We start from the raw sequence: 19,652 nt of genomic DNA, 5'->3' as shown, positions 1-19,652 counted from the left end.
GGAAACATAGCATTCATGGAAGTCAAAGAGCTTGTTGAGATGGCTTGGGGGTAGCAAACAACCAGCAACCTTTCTTGTGAGTGATTCGATCAGGCCTAGTTCGTGGTGCAGAATGAATTAATTGAAGTACTGTCCAAAAGTTTCAAAAAAAAATATTGACGAGAAATGTTACATTATCAAATAAGCATCCCAAAAGAAAGTTTTGGCACACGGTGCAGTAGAAGAGTTTTTGAGCTATTGTGGGTGAAATTCACGTATGAAGAAGGCCTAGAATTGGAAAGTGAGCTGAAGACAGGTGGGATAGAGAGAGTTGTAAGAAGACTTATGTTGGCTAAAGAAGGTGAAGCGATGCGAAAAAGGGGCAAGAATTTGAAAGTTAAAGTCGAATTTTACACTAAAGGAGGTAGTTCTTCCGATAACTCATTGAACGAGCTGGTGATCATGTCATTTTAATTTCACGTATATATGCTTCGATCAAAACTATTTTTTTCTTTTCTTTTTCTTCTGATTGGAGGGATCATATTTCAAGTCCATATATTAGTAGAAGTTGGATTGGATTAATCTTTAGAATCTTTAAGCTACGGGTAACCGATCGACATAATTAATACTTAATTAGATGTTTTCATTGTTTTGTTATGAAGAAACTAAATCATGCACTATCTATACTTATCCTATATATAGTGGATAGGATTCCTATAGAATATAGGAATCATTCGCATTCACGCGGCCGAAACCTTTTCTTAGTATACGGACAACCTTCTACACCCCTATGACTATATAAACACATTCATGACTTTCTCTTTTCCTCGTGTCTTCTCTTGTATTCCTTAATTAATTTCAGACTTGCTTCTCCGATCATGTATTTGTTTGTAAAGATCGAGTTGTTACTTTTTCTGCATTAATGGAGTTGAACAACAATCTTCTGCAACAAAAACGTCTTTCTGAATTATTAGTACTGGACTTCATTATTTTATTTCTCAATCAATTATATAATGTTATCATGCTTGAATGTGATATATATATATATATATTATTTTTGAATGAAAGGCAGTGAGAGATAACCCCTCACACCGAACTATTTAGACCGTGAGAGATAATCATTCACATCTGACTAACCTTCATCTCATAGATCGTTCATGAGTGCAGATCTACAGAGAAGAAAACTCTTATTCAAAGCAAAAATACAATCAACAAACAACAACAGCGGCCAGGAAGGAGATGAACGGCACTGCACGGAGGTAGAAAGACAGATGCATAGCAGAGAGGCCAAAATTGCTGATCTAGTCGGATAACACCTAAAAAAAAACAGAAAAAACCAGAATGAGAGAGGGATGATAGGAGCGGGGAATAGAAAGGAAAAGTGAGAAGATTTGTTTTCTCCCTGATGCTCCTCTCAGATTTGTTTTCTGATGGGTGAAGTCTAGGGCTGACTTCTATTGGCTTTAAACCTGCCACATTATATATATATATATATATATATTCAACACATATTGAATTTAGAAATTTAAGAGATTAATTAATCTTCTGTCTCATTCCTCCTATTTATTGTTTGATTGGTGTTTCCCTTTTGTCTCTAGATCAAATCTCTAATGTTAAAAATAATATTAAAAATAATATTTGTACTTCTTTCTATATATATATCTATATACTTTATTTATGTTATTTAAATTTTGAAAGGATTATATTGGATTTTCTGATTTGCACCGGCCACTATCTTGATTTAGTAGTGATGTAAAAAGTACTATATATATATATATATATATATATATATATATATATGAATCATAGAGATTATAATTTCAAATAACATTGCTTTATAATCATCGGTTCCAAATCTTTGCAACAGTCACTTGTGAGTTACTTGTGATCTTCTATGGTTTTCTCGCATTAACGCTCTCCAGGTTTTTAGGAATATCAACAAAATTTCTCTCTAGCATTCCATAGCTTGGGATCTTATATCATCTCCTCCGGTCGAAAAATGGCTTAGGCCACCGTCTGATTGGTATATGATTAATTTTAATACAGCCATCTGAGACACGTTCTCAGCTCAAGTGGCAATCTGTCGTAATCATGAAGGCAAGATCATTGGCATGACTTCTCATATTCATCCCCGATGCTCCCCAAATATGGGAGAAGCCTTATTAGCAGCTCATTTGGCTACCTTGTTAGCATCCTCACTATGTCTCAAGAAATATGTTTTAGAAGGTGACTCACAGACAGTTATACGCACTAGCTCTCCAACAACCTAATCTTTCTCAAGATTGGCATATCTCCAATATTATATATAATACTATCAACTCCATCCAAACTGGTTCTTCGTGGTCAACTTAGAAAGTCAATTAAAGCGCAAACTTCTGTGTTCATTATGTAACACATTGGGCCGCAGCCAAGTCCAACTCTGGCAACATTTCCACCTATCTTGCTCCTATTTCCTCTATTCCAATTTTCAGTGGCAAAGATCGGCTTGTTAATCATTAGTATACTGTAGCTGTAGCTAAAATTATCCTAGTTTTCAGCTTTAGCTTGCTATAGTTATACCTTAGAATAACATTAGGTTTGTAACAGTTTTATTTCAGCAGTATGGCTTTAGCTTTTGTATGTTTTCAACGCATCTAAAAAAAAAAAAAAACATTGCTTTATAATAATGAAAGCAAATATATTTATTGAAGTAATTAGACCTATTTAGTAGGAAATTGGAAGCATGATTCGTCTCCCCACCACCAGATCGACCGTTAAGACGAAATTAAAAATATAGAAACATAAATAACTAACTATATTTGTCAAGAACTTAGGAATAAATTTATAATATAAATTAAACTATCTTTTATTAAACACTTGGAAGTAGAATTCTTAAACGAATGCAATTCATATCTTTTGTAAACCATTTGTTTTCATAAGGAATTGACTCCTTTAATATTCATTGAATGTTATTGTGGGGATCATCATATATTATATGGCTGGATACTCGCGGTTGATGGGTATCCGGAGTTGTGTCTAATTAATCCGTTCACCGGGGCTCAAATTCATCTATCACCTCTACACACCTTTCCAAGTATTTTGAGGTTTGATCCTAATGTGCCTAATGAAGAATATTTGATTTATGGAGAAAGATCATATCTTTCTAATCAAAAAACACATTCTAGAGGTGTGCCTTTCTTTCGAGATATTTTCATCTGTAAGATTGTCTTGTCGTCAGATCCTGCTTCTAATGAATATACGGCCATGGCCATCTATGGTGAGCTTTGGTTCTTGGCATCAATTTTGAAGTATCCAATTGTATAAACTTAATCATTCTTTACCAAATGAACATTAATATTTCTAAACTCATAGTAGATCACAATTAGTTTTCTACATGGGAACTGTAATTAAAAAAAAAAACAACACTATGACGAAACTAAGAACAGTATCATTATATGAGAGGACTGGGATCCAAGGAAGCAAATGTGAGGAGCTCTGAATTGCATACTAATCTAGCCATGTCTTGCTCATCCAGGGTCACCCAAGCTTCTATCCCATCTCCCAACCGCGTGTCAACCAAAATAGTCAGATTCAAGAACACTGGACTGCTTGAACCAATGCTGCTGATCCATATAGGCTTTCCCCACCCAAAATCAGCTTCATAGAATCCTAAATTACACCAACTGCTAAACCCAAAGTAGTCTACTTCGTCTTTGGAGCCTACTTCCCCAATTTCTTTGAGAGACTCACACATCACAGAATTCCTGATCTCTTCATGACCTTGCAGTTTTTGAACAAAATCGCAATCAATTCTTGATATTGCACCCCTTATCTCGCCCACCAAGCCTTGTAATCCTACTTGATCATGATCCTTGTCCATGCACTGAGCAGCCGCTATCCAAAGGAGATTTCCAATAGAATACTCCGACAACGGCGATGCCATTCTTCTGCGCAGATTCACCAAATGGGTTAACAAAGAGGGCTTTTGAAAACCAAAGTTTTCTCTAGACGCGGCCATGGCATGCTTCCATATGAAAGCTGAAACCACCTCCAAGCGCGTGGGGTGTTTCACACACAAGCTGGTTGCTTGGGCCTTGAGGGTGGCTATAGCTGAGGCATGAAACACGAGTCTCCTCGTCATGCTCTTTCCTTTTTTGAACATGGAACCCCACATAGCCATTGACGAGTCTCGAAGCCATAAATTATCACTTGTGGGGAAGAGAGAAGTCGAGACAAAGTTTGGGCACACTGCTTCAGAAGATCCCCTGGCTGTGCTAGCCCATGCCTTGAGAAAGGTGCTCAATGCTGCCCCATCAAGGATCTTGTGAGAAATACACAAACCAATGGCGATTCCACCGCACCTAAAGACGTTCACCTGTATTAGAATATAAATTAAATGATTACATCTACCTATTCTTATAGAATTTATTTATTTATTGAATAAGTAATGATTTACCGACCTGAATATTACTCACGGCACATGATTCTTTCCAAACGAATTCACAAGGAAGAAACTTGTGTGTTAACAAGAGATCGGGATGGCTAAGAAACTCGGATAGACAGCCGCTGACATGGGCTTCTGCAAAACAGGCGCCTTCATCATTGCATTCAATGTAGAGGTCGCCTTTGGTCTTTCCAGCTAACGGATAAAACTGAGTCAAGGTCTCGGACAAAGATTTCTTTAGCAATTCTAACCTCTTGGGGATATTGCTAAGGTCGTCGGAGTGATCGTTATTAGGGTAGAAGAGGATGATCGGAGCGTATGGAGAGGGAATAAGCTGATCCAAAAGGGAAAGCTTATAAGTTCGGAGGTGAGAGGGCGTTGGGAAAGATGGTTTGATGTTTTCCTTGGAAATGATATCTACCTCTAATATTCCCATTCTTAATTTGGCCTTGTTTCATGTTGATTCTAGCTACTTGATTTATAGCAGAGGTGGGCGAGGATACCAACGTACATTGGATAATATATTTTACACAACTTTAACAATTTTTGTTTTTAGATCTATCATTGAATATTTAAAGTCCATATATAAAAAAATAAATTTAATGGTCCTTCATAATAAAAAAAAAAAACAAAAAACAAAAAAAGAATTTAAAATTGTACAAAAAATTATGTAAGAATTATGTAAAAAATAATTACTCTATTATATATTATGTTAGCAATGTAAGATAGCATTTAACACTAACGAGGATGTGGCAAATTAAAAGAGTTGTGGTAAAGGTGATGGGAGACAGAGAGAAGGGACAATTGGTGAGAAAGATGTAAAATCACCCTTCGTCTAAAAAGCTTAAATAAATTTAATAATTTAATTAATATTTTAATAACCCTCATCACTTGTGTTTCTAAACTTTTTCTTAATAACAATCGATATTTAATACGTAAAATATTTAATTAAAATAAAAGGTGAATAATAAAAATAAAAGTCAAACGCAAGACCCGGTCTTCTTCTAACATCTGTATTGCATGGGTCTCATACTCCCATTGTCTTCATCAACGTGCGTTGTTGATAAGAATGAAATTAATTATAGCAATTTTTTTAAAATTATTATAAAATCCAAAAAAAAAAAAAACCAGATTTCAAACTAAAATATTACGATATCGATCGACCAACCGATCATCTACAACTCCACTCTTTTTATTTTTATTTAATTTGTTTGAACGAATCTACAACGTACTCCACTCATACTCACAATTGTGCTTTCCCAGTCCTTCTCATCGATGTCTCTCTACCATGCATATTTTTGTTACGACAAATGCCGTCCTCGCTGTTTGTCCAAAGCGTCTCCTTTGGATTTTTGCTCCTAAAGAGGATATCATCCTTAGTATTATCTTAGGAACACGAAAAAAAAACCTTTTACTTAATAGTATCAAACTATTGTCTTATTTAACTTAAAAGTACTAAATTTCAAAACCTTTTAAATTAATACTCCGTTTGTTTCGATGTAAAATGGTTTCTATCGTAAAATAGTTTCAGGAAAGTTATTTTTCTGAAAAATATTTTTCGCTGAAAGCATTTTTCGGTGTTTGGCGCGCACAGAAAATCACAAATATTTTTTATATTTTCATTCAATCATTTTAACCTATAAAAATTAATTTTTATTCAAAACATATAAATATTAATATAAAATAATATAAAAATCATCAATGACGAGATTCCGTCACTGACTGACAAGATTCTAACCACTTTTATCGGATTCCGGCTAATATAACCAAAATTTGAGATAAAGGCCGAAATCCGGACAGTTTCGTCAGAATCTGGGATGGTCGGATTCCGGTGAACGTGGCCGAATTCCAACAGTTTCGCCGGAATCCGGTAAAAACGGCTGGATTCCGGCACAAACGTCCGGATTCCGGCCAGGGAGGCCGGATCCCGGCAGGCTGGCCGGATTTGGCCAGATCCGTCCGGCCAGCCGACCGGGATCCGGCCTCTCTGGCCAGATTCGGCCGACCAGCCGGAATCCGGCTCTCCGGCCAGATGGCCGGAACCCGGCCTGTCTGACCATATTTTGCCGGTTGGCTGGAATCCGGTTGGTCAAACCAGATTTCGGCCAACGCCGAAATCTAGGCTGACCGGATTCCGGCAAAGGTGGCCGAATTCCGTCGCCAGATACCGGCAACATTAACCGGATGTTGTCGGATTCCGATACCGGTAACATTTCGATGGTGGTCGTCTGCTTAAACGTGAAGGTCGATTGCTTCGTTTAAAAGAGATCGACCGCGTATGGCGTCTTCGGAAAACGATTTACGCTTTTAAAAAGCGTAAATCATTTCCCGAAATTTACTGAGCATTTTTGGTCAAACAGAAATTATTTTTCGGTTGACTATTATTTTCGCCCCTACCAAACATCGGAAAATGCCGAAATTATTTTTCAGAAATCATTTTACGCCGAAACAAACGGAGCATAATGTATCAAAATTTTCAAACGTCTTAATTATAGGTATTCCGTTAGGATTTATTGTTAAATCCTACCAAAATTTTTAAAATACCCTTGTGTTTATTTTTTTAAAAAAAAATATATATAATTTTTTTTAAATATTCAGGCATAGGTATTTTTACAAATTCTGTTAAATTTTGACCAACACCTAAATCTTAACAAATTTTTTTTCTTCCTGAAAAAAAATATGAATATTTTAAAAATTTTGACAAAATTTAACTACAAATTCTAACAAAATACTTGTAAATAAGACGTTTAGAAAATTGAATATCTTAATTTAAAACGTCCTTAAGTCAAATAAAGTGATAATTTGGTGTCTTAAATGAAATTATCTCAAAAAAGAAAAGAAGCAAGCAAGCACATCACGTCACGTCTTGACAGACATGGGTAATCCACTTGCAACACTTTGATTGAAGTAAGAAGAGTCTACTGAGAATAGAAAAAAGAAAAAGACCAAAAAAAACAAAAAACAAAAAAATCAGCTGAAAGATAGAGGTTTTACTTTTCTTCTTCATTTTTTTTTTTATTCTTTTATTAACTACATTTTGGAATATTATAGATTCGTTGTAATTAATAGTAATATCTTATAATCAAATTTGATAGTACAATACTTATTTATCCAAACTCTTCTATAAATAAGAGTCTCATAATCTCATATATTGTAAAAATATCAAGGAATAAAAATAAAATGTAATTATTTAGACTTTATCTCGTAGATGTAGGTCATGTAACGAAAGCTTTAGTAGCCAATGGAGATACGAGCATATGCATATAGAAAATAATGCAAAATAAGTAGATCGATCAATCAAATCCATCAATTTAGTTTTATAGTTGATTTGATGTCCAATTTCAAATTCGGAATTTTCCTTTATGATAGGTATAATCGCATTCTATGCAAAGAATAGGATCATATAAATTTGCTAGTTAGGGGAAACTCCATTTATCCTCTCTAACTATCAACACATTTATAATATTTTAATTAATTTTTACAATGTCCCCCTAATTTACTGTTGATGTTGCAATATTGTTCTCCTTCCACGGTTCAAAATAACAAGTGTCCCTAACAAAGAATTCAGAGAAAAACAATTTTTTTTCCTTTATCATGGTTATTTATTTTAACTCTTTTTCTTCTTTTTTTTTTCCCTTTTTTTTTTCTTTTTTTTTTCTTTTTTTTTTGGGGGGGGGGGGGGGGGGGTTGCAACTTCAATTATAGATTATGGGGAGATACATTTAGATAATGTAGTGGAAATTCAAAAAAAAAAAAAAAAAAATCAAGCTTTTGCTGCAATCATATCAGCAACTATTTGATTAACATTCCATGAGCATCAAATAGTAACTTCGACCAAATTTTGCTACCTTTCATATGGAACACAAAGTAAATAAGATCAATGTGATTCTTCAAAGTACATCCAATTACATGTGTCTAAACCAATCGAAATCACATGATTGAATCACTTCTGTTTATGCTCAAGGACATGGGTTAGGAACCACCCAAATTGGTCCAGGCCATACCGCCACAGAATCACTTACATATCCTGGCATTGCCTCAATTCTTCTGTTCTTCAAGTCGTACATACCATTATCAATTCCATCTTCGTGGAGGCCGCCTTCAGTGAAGTCATCGGAAAAGTAAATACAATTTTTGCTCCAACCAGAAGGAAGATTTTGCGACGAGATTGACAATGAGTTATTCCTTCCAATAAAGAATGCATCATCTCCTATGCTTATTACCTTACTCCATTTCAACCGTCTTTGATCTAGCTTAAAGAGGCGACAGTGAGTTGTTATGAGATAGCGTTTCCAACCTATTCTTTTCCATTCCAATAGCCTACCAACAATCACAAGTTCACCGGATGTCATACGTACAAAACTGCGCTTATATTCGAGTTGCAGTCGAAAGGACGGCTCAAATCTCATCATCTTCGGCAGGGAAGTAGCGTCACCAACCCAAATCGATCCACCAACAGCTAAAGCATAAAATTTCCCATCATGAGAAATGACATCTTCATAATTCTGAACTGGTTGAACCTGAGTCCATTTCTTATCGCCACTTTTGCAGAAAGCCAAATATGTAAAATAACCGTAGATGGCCATGGCAATGTATTCCTTAGAAGTAGGACTTGAAGACAAAACAACCTTATGAAGGTAAGCTTTTCGAAAGTAATCCACACTTTGGGAATATATTGACTGAGTTCTTTCTCGAACAATCAAATATTCTTCATCTTCATCATCTGGATCGTACCTCAAAACATTCGGAAATGTGTCTAGAGGAGGCAGCTGAATTTGAGCCCTGGTAAATGGATTAATAAGAAACAACTCTGGATGCCCATAAACAGCGAGTATCCAACCATGTGATGATCCTCGAAACAATTTCCCGTGTAATTCTGGAATGTCCAAGCTATACTTCTTATTTTCTAATGGGTTTAGGAAACTGATACGTGTTTCGCTTACATTTTCGCGCGGAAGCATAAGCCATGGGACTTGACTGAGTTGGTGGTTTGGCGTCTTTGGTAGCATGGATTTCAATGGCTTACAAGTTGAGCGGAATCGGACATAATCAGCATAGTTTATCAATCGCTTTCCCATCTCATGTATTAAATCCTCTGAAAGCTCTAACAGCTGACCTTCAAGAAGTTGGGCTTCTTCTGAAGCAAAGAAGGAACTAAAATAAGAATATCAGAAGGCTATTGACAAATTTTACATACTGTTTACATAATAGGTAAGATAAATTTAATGATTTCCTGCCATCTTCAGCATTCTGTTGGCCTCTGAAAAGGTGGCCCAACCATAAGTTTGACAACTCTTGCTCATTATTCTCAAGACCACATGATTGAACCCAATCCTCATTCGAGATTGAATTACCAAGAACAAGGACAAATATTGCATAATTTCAGCTTGGTAAGCATAAAATTAGCCTCATCTTGAATTATTGGCTCTTCAAGATTGAGACCAGTCATCCATTACTTTTGTCTCAAGGATGAGATCTCTAGTTAATCTTCAAAAATAGTTCCATTAGCCCCAAAAACCGAATACCAGCATCTGCCATCAGAGCTTCTACTAGCACGTTACATCAACATTATTTGCCACTTCTATATTTAAAAGCAAGAAAACAAATCTACTTTGAGATGATAGATGAGCTTTCATACAGATTCATCATACAAACCACCGATAATATAAATATAATTCATCATGAAATGATTGTTGGTTAGCATTACCCATTTAAACAAAATCTTTCCATCCAGTAATCATGTGTGAATTTGCAAACCCGTTTGGAGAGTGGCTTGAAAGGTTCACAAGAACCCCATCATAAGTATCAAAGGATCATGGTGCTTCTATAAAGGCTAAACTTCAGGAGACAGAGAAAACAGAGATCACACCTTGACATGAATGCTCGGTTAACTTTCTTTTTTCGATTTTTCGCTGCGGAAGAGAATCATGTGCGGCCATGTCATCGTTCAACTCCATTGATGCAGAAAAAGAAGCGAACTGTTTACAAACAAGTCAGTCCAAACAAACAACTACACAGAAACAAGTCTAAAACGAAAGCAACAGAAGATATATATGTATATCCAACCCTTAGCAATAGTTCTAAAAGCTCCCCCCTGATTTACTTCATTTAACTTCGTCAGAAGACTCTGAACTAGACCCATAAGAGCTAGATTGAAAGGAAGAGTAAACCTTCCCTTAAGCCGAAAGCGGCTACCAGTACTGCCTTGCCCAAAGCTCCCAAAGAAACTGAGTTAGTTCTTCATATGATAATCGCAATGAACCGAAGATTTTTGTTTGACTATCTACTTTTTTCTCTTCTGCGTGCCTCTCAAGCTCAAAAGAAAAGTTTCTACTTTCGGAAGAGTCACTACTTATATGTTACTATGTAATGGGTCAGAGGATGAAGGGCGAAAGGGATGGAGGAGGGGGCAACGCAACGGTAAGATTTTGGGAAAGAAGGGAGCGGGGCAGAAGAGAAATGGATTTCAAATTAGGGATGATCCGAAATGGGGAAACAGATGGCATAATGACATCTAGCAATAGGGCGTAGATATCTATCTGATGGGAAAAGGCTGACACTCAGTTTTACTTTCGAAGTACATATTTATTTCTTGACATGAAAAGATTTTGAGTGTCACTTCATTCTTATTATTTGAAAAAAATCATCCTCATGTAAGTTAAAGTTAAGAGAAATGTTTATGTTAGAACACTCGTCATATTGGATAATGTATATTTCAATTTAAAATAATTAATTAAAATTTACTTTATCTAATTTAATTAAAGAATTTTAAAATGCATACTTCATTTAATTATCTATTCTTAGCTCTATATTTTTATTTTTATTTTTTTCTACTTTTTATCATTTTATTCTACCAATCAATTTCTAACCAACTAATTGTTTTTCATGGAGACTTCAATTCCTACTGAAACAATGGCATCTTCTTCAATTCATATGGATATCGATCGTTCGAATCTTTTTTTTATTGGGGTAATTACCTTTTCCTCATGAACTACCAAAAAATGCGCGATGCCCTCATGAACTACCAACTCGATCAAAATAGAGTATTCAACTACCAAAGATAACCATTTTCCCCCCTTCCGTCAGTCACACGCCGTTTTACCCTCATTTTCTTCCTCTTTTCCCCCTATGAACTACCACCATCTTCCTCTTTTCCCCCCATTAACTACCATCATCTTTCAACATGCCCCCATATAAAACGGCACATGACCCGTTGACCGTTTGTTTTAACCCCTTTGACTGACGGAAGGGGAGAAAATAGTTGTCTTTGGTAGTTGAATGCTCTATTTTGGTCGAGTTAGTAGTTCATGGGGGTATTGCGCATTTTTTAGTAGTTCATAGGGAAAAAGATAATTACCCTTTTTTATTTCTAGATGAATAAACCTTTCATTGAAAAAAGCAGCACACTCTACAACCCTCCGGTAAAAAAACTAGATCACGGTTCAACAAATACAACCAACAAACAAAACACTCTGACTGAGCCTGCATCCCAAAAAGGCATGACAGAGGGAGACAACACAAGAACAATTAAATACTGCATTAATCAACAATCAAATAAAACACAACCAACCAAAATATGGTACAATAATTAATAAGAAGATCTAGATCGATCTGTCATAACCCTTCTGATTGACTGATTCTTTACCCATAAAAGTAAAAGTTTACCACAAACTCTTTAGAACCCAGTAAGACAGAAAACTGAAGTTCTACCTAGCCTCAGTGAAAGGAAATTCAATTTGGGTACAAGTGGGGTGGATCCACTAATCTATTACATATGTGAAAAGAAAAGTCGAGATCAAGAGCATGTTCAAACTTGGATGCATGTATATAATAAAGAAAACAGAGAGTGGAACAGGGGATCGATTTAGAAAATGAACCAAATATATACCGAAGGTGAAATTGACAAAGAAATGCAGAAGTGGGTGCCAAGGATTAAGTTACCGCAACAATGCCATCCCTAGCAGACAACACAAGGATATCTGAACAGGAAACAACTCCAGGGCACTCCCTCTCCACAGCTTCTTTGATGTTGTCGATGTAACTAAAATTCCTCAGCCCAAAGCTCCTGTCTGTCTCCTTCTCAGACAAGGTCCTCCTTGTTGAGTACAGCAGTAGTGAAGCATCACATGACTAGTTAACAAACCATAGAATTAGAAATGCTTTTATCAACAAGTTCAACAACTATATATAGCTCTATAGAGAGAGAGAGCTTACCTGAACACCACAGTCATGAAAGATGTTCCTGAGCCACGAGAAAGCAGTTTTCTTGTGGCGCTTGTAGAGGAGCCTGACTTGTTCTTTGATAATGTCTTCAGCCTGAGGGCATGCATCCTTGTGAAAGTTCATTACAAGACCTGGGTCTTCCTTATTGTCTGCAAAAGCAGACCTGAGAGACACAGCTGAGAAGGACAACAAAGCAAAGAAGAAGAGAGCTATGGAATTGGAAGCCATCTCTTCTACTCTCTCAGTACTAAAACTGACTCTGATTTGCTTCTCTTTAAACAAACACTTCCACAAACACACATATCTCTATTATTTGAACAAATCACAGAAACCCAACAAATCATTTACCCATCAAACTTAACCCATGAAGAACTCATTGAAGCTAAATATGTTCTCAAGCACTAAAACTCATCGATGATTCACAAGAGCATACTCAAAATTACTATTAGAACAAGCAAACTCAATCCAAATATCAAAAAGCAAATCAAAAACCCCTCTAAAATTTTGGCCACCAGCATATACATCCAACGAAATCAACACCCAAATTCCACTAAAATTTAAAATCAATTAACATTAAGAGTATGGTCCCATCATAACAAAAATTTCACAAGGGAAGAAAAATGAAGAATCTTATCTAGCTAGCTTTGTCGTTTCTCCATGTGCTTTTTTGAAGACACCCACTCCTTTCTTCTTCTTCTTCTTCTTCTTCTTCTTCCCAGACTCTTGGCTCTCTCTCCCTCTCTCTCTCTCTCTCTCTGTCTCTCTCTGGTGCGATGGGAAGCAGGGGCCGGGAAGGGGATGGGTTGTGCGGCTAAGAACAAAGTTCACGAACTAGACGATTTCATCACGAGTCCTGGATGAAAACAGAGAAGAGAGACCATAAATCGAGTGAGAGAGAGAGAGAGAGAGAGAGAGAGGGAGAAGACCTTGAGAGATAGAGAGAAGATGAGGGAAAGAGCAGACCTTGAGAGACAGAGACGCAAACGAGAGAAAGCAGCGGGAGAGGAGAGGAAAAGGAAAATGAGAAAGAAAAACAAGCAACCCATCCGTCAGTTTCGCGCCGAAAGAAAGATGTATGAACAGTGCAACGCCACACGTAGCGTTGCACTGCTCACAAATGCAGCTTGTATGTATTCTGGCGTTAGGATGCATAATCCGATGGAAGACGTTTTTGGGCTTTTTTCTATCTATTTTAGCTTAAAGTACAGGATGGCTAACCTGGTGTGAGTGCTCTTACAACCCCCACCCAACTCTCACATAACCCTCTTCTCACATTGTGTGGGTTCCACATATGGGACCTACATGCATGGGACCAACACAATGTGAGAAGGTTGTGTGAGAGTTGGGTGAAAGGGGTTGTGAATGTATCATTTTTCTAAAGTTAATTAAGATGCAGCTATTAATAAGATCTGGGGACGCAGTAGGATAAGCATTGTTGTACGAGATCACGAAGGAGTAGTGATGGCGGTTTGTAGTCTTTAGAAAGCTTTATTTGCATAGGTTGTAGTCACATAAGCATTAGCAGCAATTCATGCCGTGGAACTATGCAGGGAGATGGGTTTTTTTTTTATATCATTTTAGAAGGTGATGTCTTGCAAGTTGTCAATGCGATGAATATAGAAAGCCCCAACTAGAGCAAAATGGGTCATCTTATAGATGAGATTAAAGAGGTTTTGGATAAGCTAAGATCGTGGAGGATTGAACATGTGAAGAGATATGCAAATTCTACAGCTCATATTCTTGCACGAGAGGTTTTTTCTTGTGTCATTGATAAGGTTTGGGATGAAGAAATTTCAAACTGTATCTGTGATATTTTAACCAATGAGCAATGTCTCCTGATTGTTTGAGATTGCGATTTGAAATAGCAGAAAATCTGTATTTTAAAATCGCATGCAATGAAATTTTTTTTTAAAACATACAATTTTAAAAACTAAACTGCGATTTTGAAGACCAATCTATGATTTTGTCAACGTTTAACTGCTTTTTTTAATAATTAAGTTTTCAAATCATGAATTTTAAAATCGTACTTATTGAAATCGCAAATCTAAACAGACCATGGTGTGAGCTAACTAGTAACAAAACATAGGAAAATATATATGGCTACTTAAAGAGAGTTGTGAAAAGATATATGGCTATTTCGAGAGAGTTATGACATTTAATGACCTATTTCAAAGGAACTGTAACCTCCCAAACATAATAAATTGTATTTAAAAAATAATACTCAACTTTCTTTATTTCACCAATAACCATCCTTAAAATAAGAGTTGTAGATAACGAAAATAAATAGATAACTACTATTAATTAAACTTCTACCAACTCAACCTGAGACTACTCGGTCTCTCACTTAGAGAGTCCTTTTATTCTACAACTAGTAGTACTACTACTAACTTCTAGCTTACCACCAACGTCACTTCACTCTGCGCGTCGCTATCTCTCTTTTCTCCAGAAAACTTTTCTTCTAAAGAGTGTGGTGGGTTGCCGGGGGAGGGAGGTTCCAAGCCTCCCTCCTCCCGGATTTTGTTTCCTCTCTTAGCCTTTTTTGGGCTGGAGAGGTTTTTGTTCCTCCCTGGGTTGTTCCAGTGGAGGTTAGAGTCTCCCAGCCACTAGGATTGTGGAGTTTTGAGGCCCCCGGACTTGTTCAGGTAGTGGTTTTAGTCCTCCTAGTCCTTTTGGACTATGGAGTGTGGTTTGGTTTTTTTAGTTTTTTAGGTGTCCTTTGTTTTTGGCAGGAAAACACTCCAGAGAGGTTCCGGTGGGGGAGAGACCGCCGCTTGTGTCGCCGGCGAAACGATTTGGTGTGCTTCAGTGTTTTTCATTTTTTAAGGCCAGATGTACTCTGTTCCACCGTCCTCTGGTCGACACGCGTCCCCCAGCCTTGCTCGCCGTCGTCCTCCGGTTCTGCCGCTGCTTGCTTCGATCGGAATGTTCATTGGTGATCGGCGTGTGGTCATCACGTGCCAGGGTGTTCTTCACTCCTTCGGCCGCTAGTGATGGCCACGTTCCGTCTCTGTTGCCGTGTTTGGTGGTGTTTGGGGGTTTATGGTGTTCGGCTGTTGTAGAGGATCTTCCAGTGCCGGCGCATGTTCTACACGCGCCGTCTCCGGTGGTGCTTTCTTTCGACGACAGCTTTTGTTTTGGGCGTTTTCTTGTCTTTGATTACAGATTTTATTTGACAGTTTGCTATGTGTTAGATTTAGCCTGGTCATTGCTTCTTAGCACAGATTATTTGTGATCGACTCCATAGTGCAAGTAGAGGTTCATATGTTAACGCAGATGCACCTTTCTGTTGACTAGGTTTATTTGTAGCAACTGTCGGTATGATCTGAGTTTCTGGGGTAACTGAAATGGGATATTTGTATTGTTTTGAGTACCTATTTTGGTCTGAGTTTGACTCAGTCTGATTGTAACTACGTTACCCTTTGGGTGTATTAATGAAATTATTACATTTTCCCTTCAAAAAAAGTAGTACTACTACTATCCTTTAACGGTTTAATAACCCTCAAAATTTATGATTACATCACAGATTCTTGTGGCGGTCTCTTTTTCGGGAGGTGATTAATGCACAACCCATATTACACAATTATCTCACAACTAAAATATATGAGGTGGGACTCATGTATGTGAATCTCACATGTGAGTCTCACTCAATGTGTCTCAGTGTTATGAGATACTTGTGCAAGAGTTGTAATTTTATTATTTCTCCTCTTCTTCAGTCTTGCAAAATATATATATATATATATTAAAGGGCCGCTAGTGGCAGCCACTACGATGTTGATCTGGCGACCACCACAAGGGCCATCAAACTATTTGGTGGCAACCACATGCAGGGCCGCTAGACAAATTTGGCGACGAACGTGGAGCTGCAAAACAGATCAACGACCATCATACCGGTTGCCACTCTTTTTATTATTTTATTTTATATGTGACAAGCACATCCGTACCTAGCTGTCTAGTTATTTTTTGAAAATGTTTTTTTAGTTTCTTTGGAAAAGTGCCAATGACAAAGACTAGATCCAAAAAGAGTTTTTAAAATTTTCCCAAACTTGCCCTTGTTCTGCTACCTCTATTCATGTAACATTGACCCTGTTGGAGACCAGTTAGACCATTCACCGCGATTTATCTAAAATTTTATATAGGATAACTAATGAAAACCGACTTTTACTAGTTTAACTAACCATTTTTCAACACCTTCTTCCATCAACTTATCTAAACTTCTCTCTATTTAATTAAAATAATCAATTTTAATTTTAATCACTTGTCTTCTCCACCTCCCCTTGCCCCTCTCTCTCTTTCTCTCTCTCTCTCCCATAGACTAAAAGTTGCACTCCAAAGCTGACACTCTCATTTTTACTTTCCAATTGCATATTTCTTGACATAACATGACAAGTGATTTTCAGGTGTTACATCACTCTTATTATTTGGAAAAAAATTATCCTTTAAAGTTAATTGGGATACAACGGTTGAAAAGACTCAATAATGCATTGGGATATGCATTGTTCTACGAGATCATGAGGAAATAGTTATAGCGGCCTCAGCCTGTAGTCTTCAAAAAGCTTTATTTGGAGAGCCTACAATCTTAAAAGTATAAGTAGCAATCCAATCTTTTCTTGTGTCATTGATAAGGTTTGGGTTGAAGAAATTTCAAACTGTATCCGTGATATTGTAACCAATGAGCAATGTCTCCTAATTGATTGATTTTATCAATAAATCCTATAATTTTGTTCAAAAGATTTTCAGTGTTGCAGTAAAATATATATATATGATTTTAGCCATCTCTCGCTGTGAAACCGAATCCAATCACTGTTTGATCTGCTTCGGTCTTAAGCCATCGGTGGATTTGGGTTGATCATGAGCATGGAGAGAGGGTTTTAATAGTCAAAATTCTTCGAGTTATTTCGTATAAATGTAAGGACAAATTGCTAGGAATTACTAGGGGGATTTAGGAAAACTTCAGATCAAACCTTATTTATATTAAGAATATTTTTGTCATTTGGAGAGACATTGCAAATTTTTTATAGCTTGGAAGACATCGATACAATCTTTAATTTGAAAAAAAAACATTACAAATTAAGTATAAGTGTTAAAAAAACATGTGTACTTTTTCTTAAATAATGAAGGCCTATGTGTGAGTTTAAGGGAATATGTGTCACAAGTAAATTCAATTAGAGCTGAACACAAACCGCAAACAAACTTTTACTTAATTAATTATATACAGTTATCATGCTCGAATGTGAATATATATATATATATATATATATATATGAAAAATAAAGACTCCTAATTAGTGTGTGTGTGATCGATTGTGCAACAAAATTTTAAATGCGGAATTTAAAAGAGACAAATATTTTGGACGAAGTGGAAACTCTTATAAAGAGAAAAACTATTGCGGGGCAGCCAAACTCAGGAAATCTAAAATTCAGAAGACAAAGCTTGTTACATGGTAGTAATACTCACATAACCCAGTGCAGTAGTCGTACCTCTAACTCTGACACGTACCTATACATGAACGTTTCACAACTAGACCTCCTATCTGAAGGGATCTTCAATGAACTCCTTTAGGTTAGAGCTTCTCCCTAAGTTAAACTTCAATTGATCAAATCACACAAGATAAAAACTCTAAGAGAGCAAGCAAATCTAACAATCTCTGCCTCAACACAATCTTTTAGCACAATAGAATTCAGTACCGAATTCTTACAAATAAGCAACCTATGAGCCTATTTAAACAGGCTTCAGAAATCCTAATTATACTCCCCCCAACCCCCCCCCCCCCCAAAGTTTTTTTTTCTTTTTTTTATCAATTTGACCCCCCCAAAGTCTAAAACTTGGCTCCACCCCTACTCTCAGTGTTTAGCGTCTGGACAAGCTATAGGGAAAACCGACTTTCTGAGCTATAAAGTCTCTAGAATATTTCCTTCAACAATAAATTGCCTTCTTTGGGATATTCTATGCAGATATCATGTCTTGATCAATTCATTCCATATTTGGAATTAATATTTTGCAATATTATTCTGGAAGACCCTGAATTACGGTGTCCCTGTTATTGCAGTCCTTGAAATGGAAGTCCCTGTTATGGAAGCGTTTTTGTCAATTAGAATGTAACCAATAAAAATAAACCAACTATATATATATTCTACAGTTTGATTCTCATATTACACATTTAAAGAAGAACATGAACTACTTCATAATAGAGAAAGCAAATATTTATTGAAGGGAGAACTATTTCGTATTTAGTAGGAAATTGGAAACATGATTTTTCTCCCCCACCACCAGACTGTTAAATAGACATAATAGACGAAATTAAAAATATAATATTGTTAACATGATATGGTTGGATACCCGTTGTTGATGGGTATCCGGAGTTGTGTCTAATTAATCTGTTCACCAAGGCTCAAATTCGTCTACCACCTCTAGACACCTTTCCAAATCTTCCAAATCTTTTGAAGTTTGGTCCTAATATGCCTAATGAAGAATACCAGAGGTGTAGCTTACTTTCGAAAAGCTTTTGTTAATAAGGTTGTCTTGTCATCAAATCCTGCTTGTAATGAATACACCACCATGTCCATCTACGGTGAGATTGGAGAATTGGCCTTTTGCACAAGTGGATAGAATAAATGGACTTAGGTAAAAGATCCATGATTTGGCAAAGATGTCATGTCTCATGAAGAAAAATTATATATTTTAACTGGTCATAGAGAAGTTTGGATTGGTGACGCTACTTCTCTGCCAAAGATGGTGAGAACTGCACCGCCCCCTCCATGGTGTGTCCCAAATGAGTATTGGTTGTTGCAAATGACATCTAATGAACTTGCGTTCGTTAATATAAAATTTAAATGGAAAACAATAGTCGATCTATTGATGATCCCAAAGGAAGAGAATATTATAAAATGACCCACTTTGTGATCTTCAAGCTAGATAAAAGACTGTCGAAATGGAGTAAGGTAACAAGCATAGGAGACGATGCCTTCTTTATTGGAAAGAACAACTTATTGTCCATCCCGTCTCAAAATCTTCGTACTGATTGGAGAAA

The 19,652-nt window shown here is 36.6% G+C and overlaps 3 protein-coding genes across 4 annotated transcripts; all 3 read right to left on the bottom strand.

Moving 5' to 3' along the window:
* Window positions 1–3,310: 3,310 nt before the first annotated feature.
* LOC133882648 (stemmadenine O-acetyltransferase-like) lies at window positions 3,311–4,855 on the bottom strand. Its single transcript, XM_062321855.1, has 2 exons — window positions 4,419–4,855; window positions 3,311–4,333 (listed from the first exon to the last, which is right to left on the bottom strand). The coding sequence occupies exons 1-2, from the start codon at window positions 4,836–4,838 to the stop codon at window positions 3,410–3,412; spliced, it is 1,344 nt and encodes a 447-aa protein (XP_062177839.1). The 5' UTR covers window positions 4,839–4,855; the 3' UTR covers window positions 3,311–3,409.
* Window positions 4,856–8,231: 3,376 nt separating this feature from the next.
* Window positions 8,232–10,955, bottom strand: LOC133882389 (F-box protein At2g26160-like). Of its 2 annotated transcripts, XM_062321544.1 has the most exons (3): window positions 10,573–10,955; window positions 10,272–10,380; window positions 8,232–9,539 (listed from the first exon to the last, which is right to left on the bottom strand). In XM_062321544.1, exons 2-3 carry the CDS (start codon window positions 10,357–10,359, stop codon window positions 8,362–8,364), a joined length of 1,266 nt encoding a protein of 421 aa, XP_062177528.1. In that variant the 5' UTR covers window positions 10,360–10,380; window positions 10,573–10,955; the 3' UTR covers window positions 8,232–8,361. The 2 variants fall into 2 exon arrangements, with proteins under 2 accessions (XP_062177528.1, XP_062177529.1); XM_062321545.1 differs by having other exon boundaries at window positions 10,110–10,954.
* Window positions 10,956–12,319: 1,364 nt separating this feature from the next.
* Window positions 12,320–12,898, bottom strand: LOC133882659 (peroxidase 42-like). Its single transcript, XM_062321864.1, has 2 exons — window positions 12,617–12,898; window positions 12,320–12,532 (listed from the first exon to the last, which is right to left on the bottom strand). The coding sequence occupies exons 1-2, from the start codon at window positions 12,851–12,853 to the stop codon at window positions 12,335–12,337; spliced, it is 435 nt and encodes a 144-aa protein (XP_062177848.1). The 5' UTR covers window positions 12,854–12,898; the 3' UTR covers window positions 12,320–12,334.
* Window positions 12,899–19,652: the final 6,754 nt, after the last annotated feature.

The sequence above is a fragment of the Alnus glutinosa genome, chromosome 11 (genome assembly GCF_958979055.1).
Source record: "Alnus glutinosa chromosome 11, dhAlnGlut1.1, whole genome shotgun sequence".
NCBI classification, from domain to species: domain Eukaryota; kingdom Viridiplantae; phylum Streptophyta; class Magnoliopsida; order Fagales; family Betulaceae; genus Alnus; species Alnus glutinosa.
Note: the sequence above shows the minus strand (reverse complement) of the source record. Positions and strands in the feature narration are given on the sequence as shown.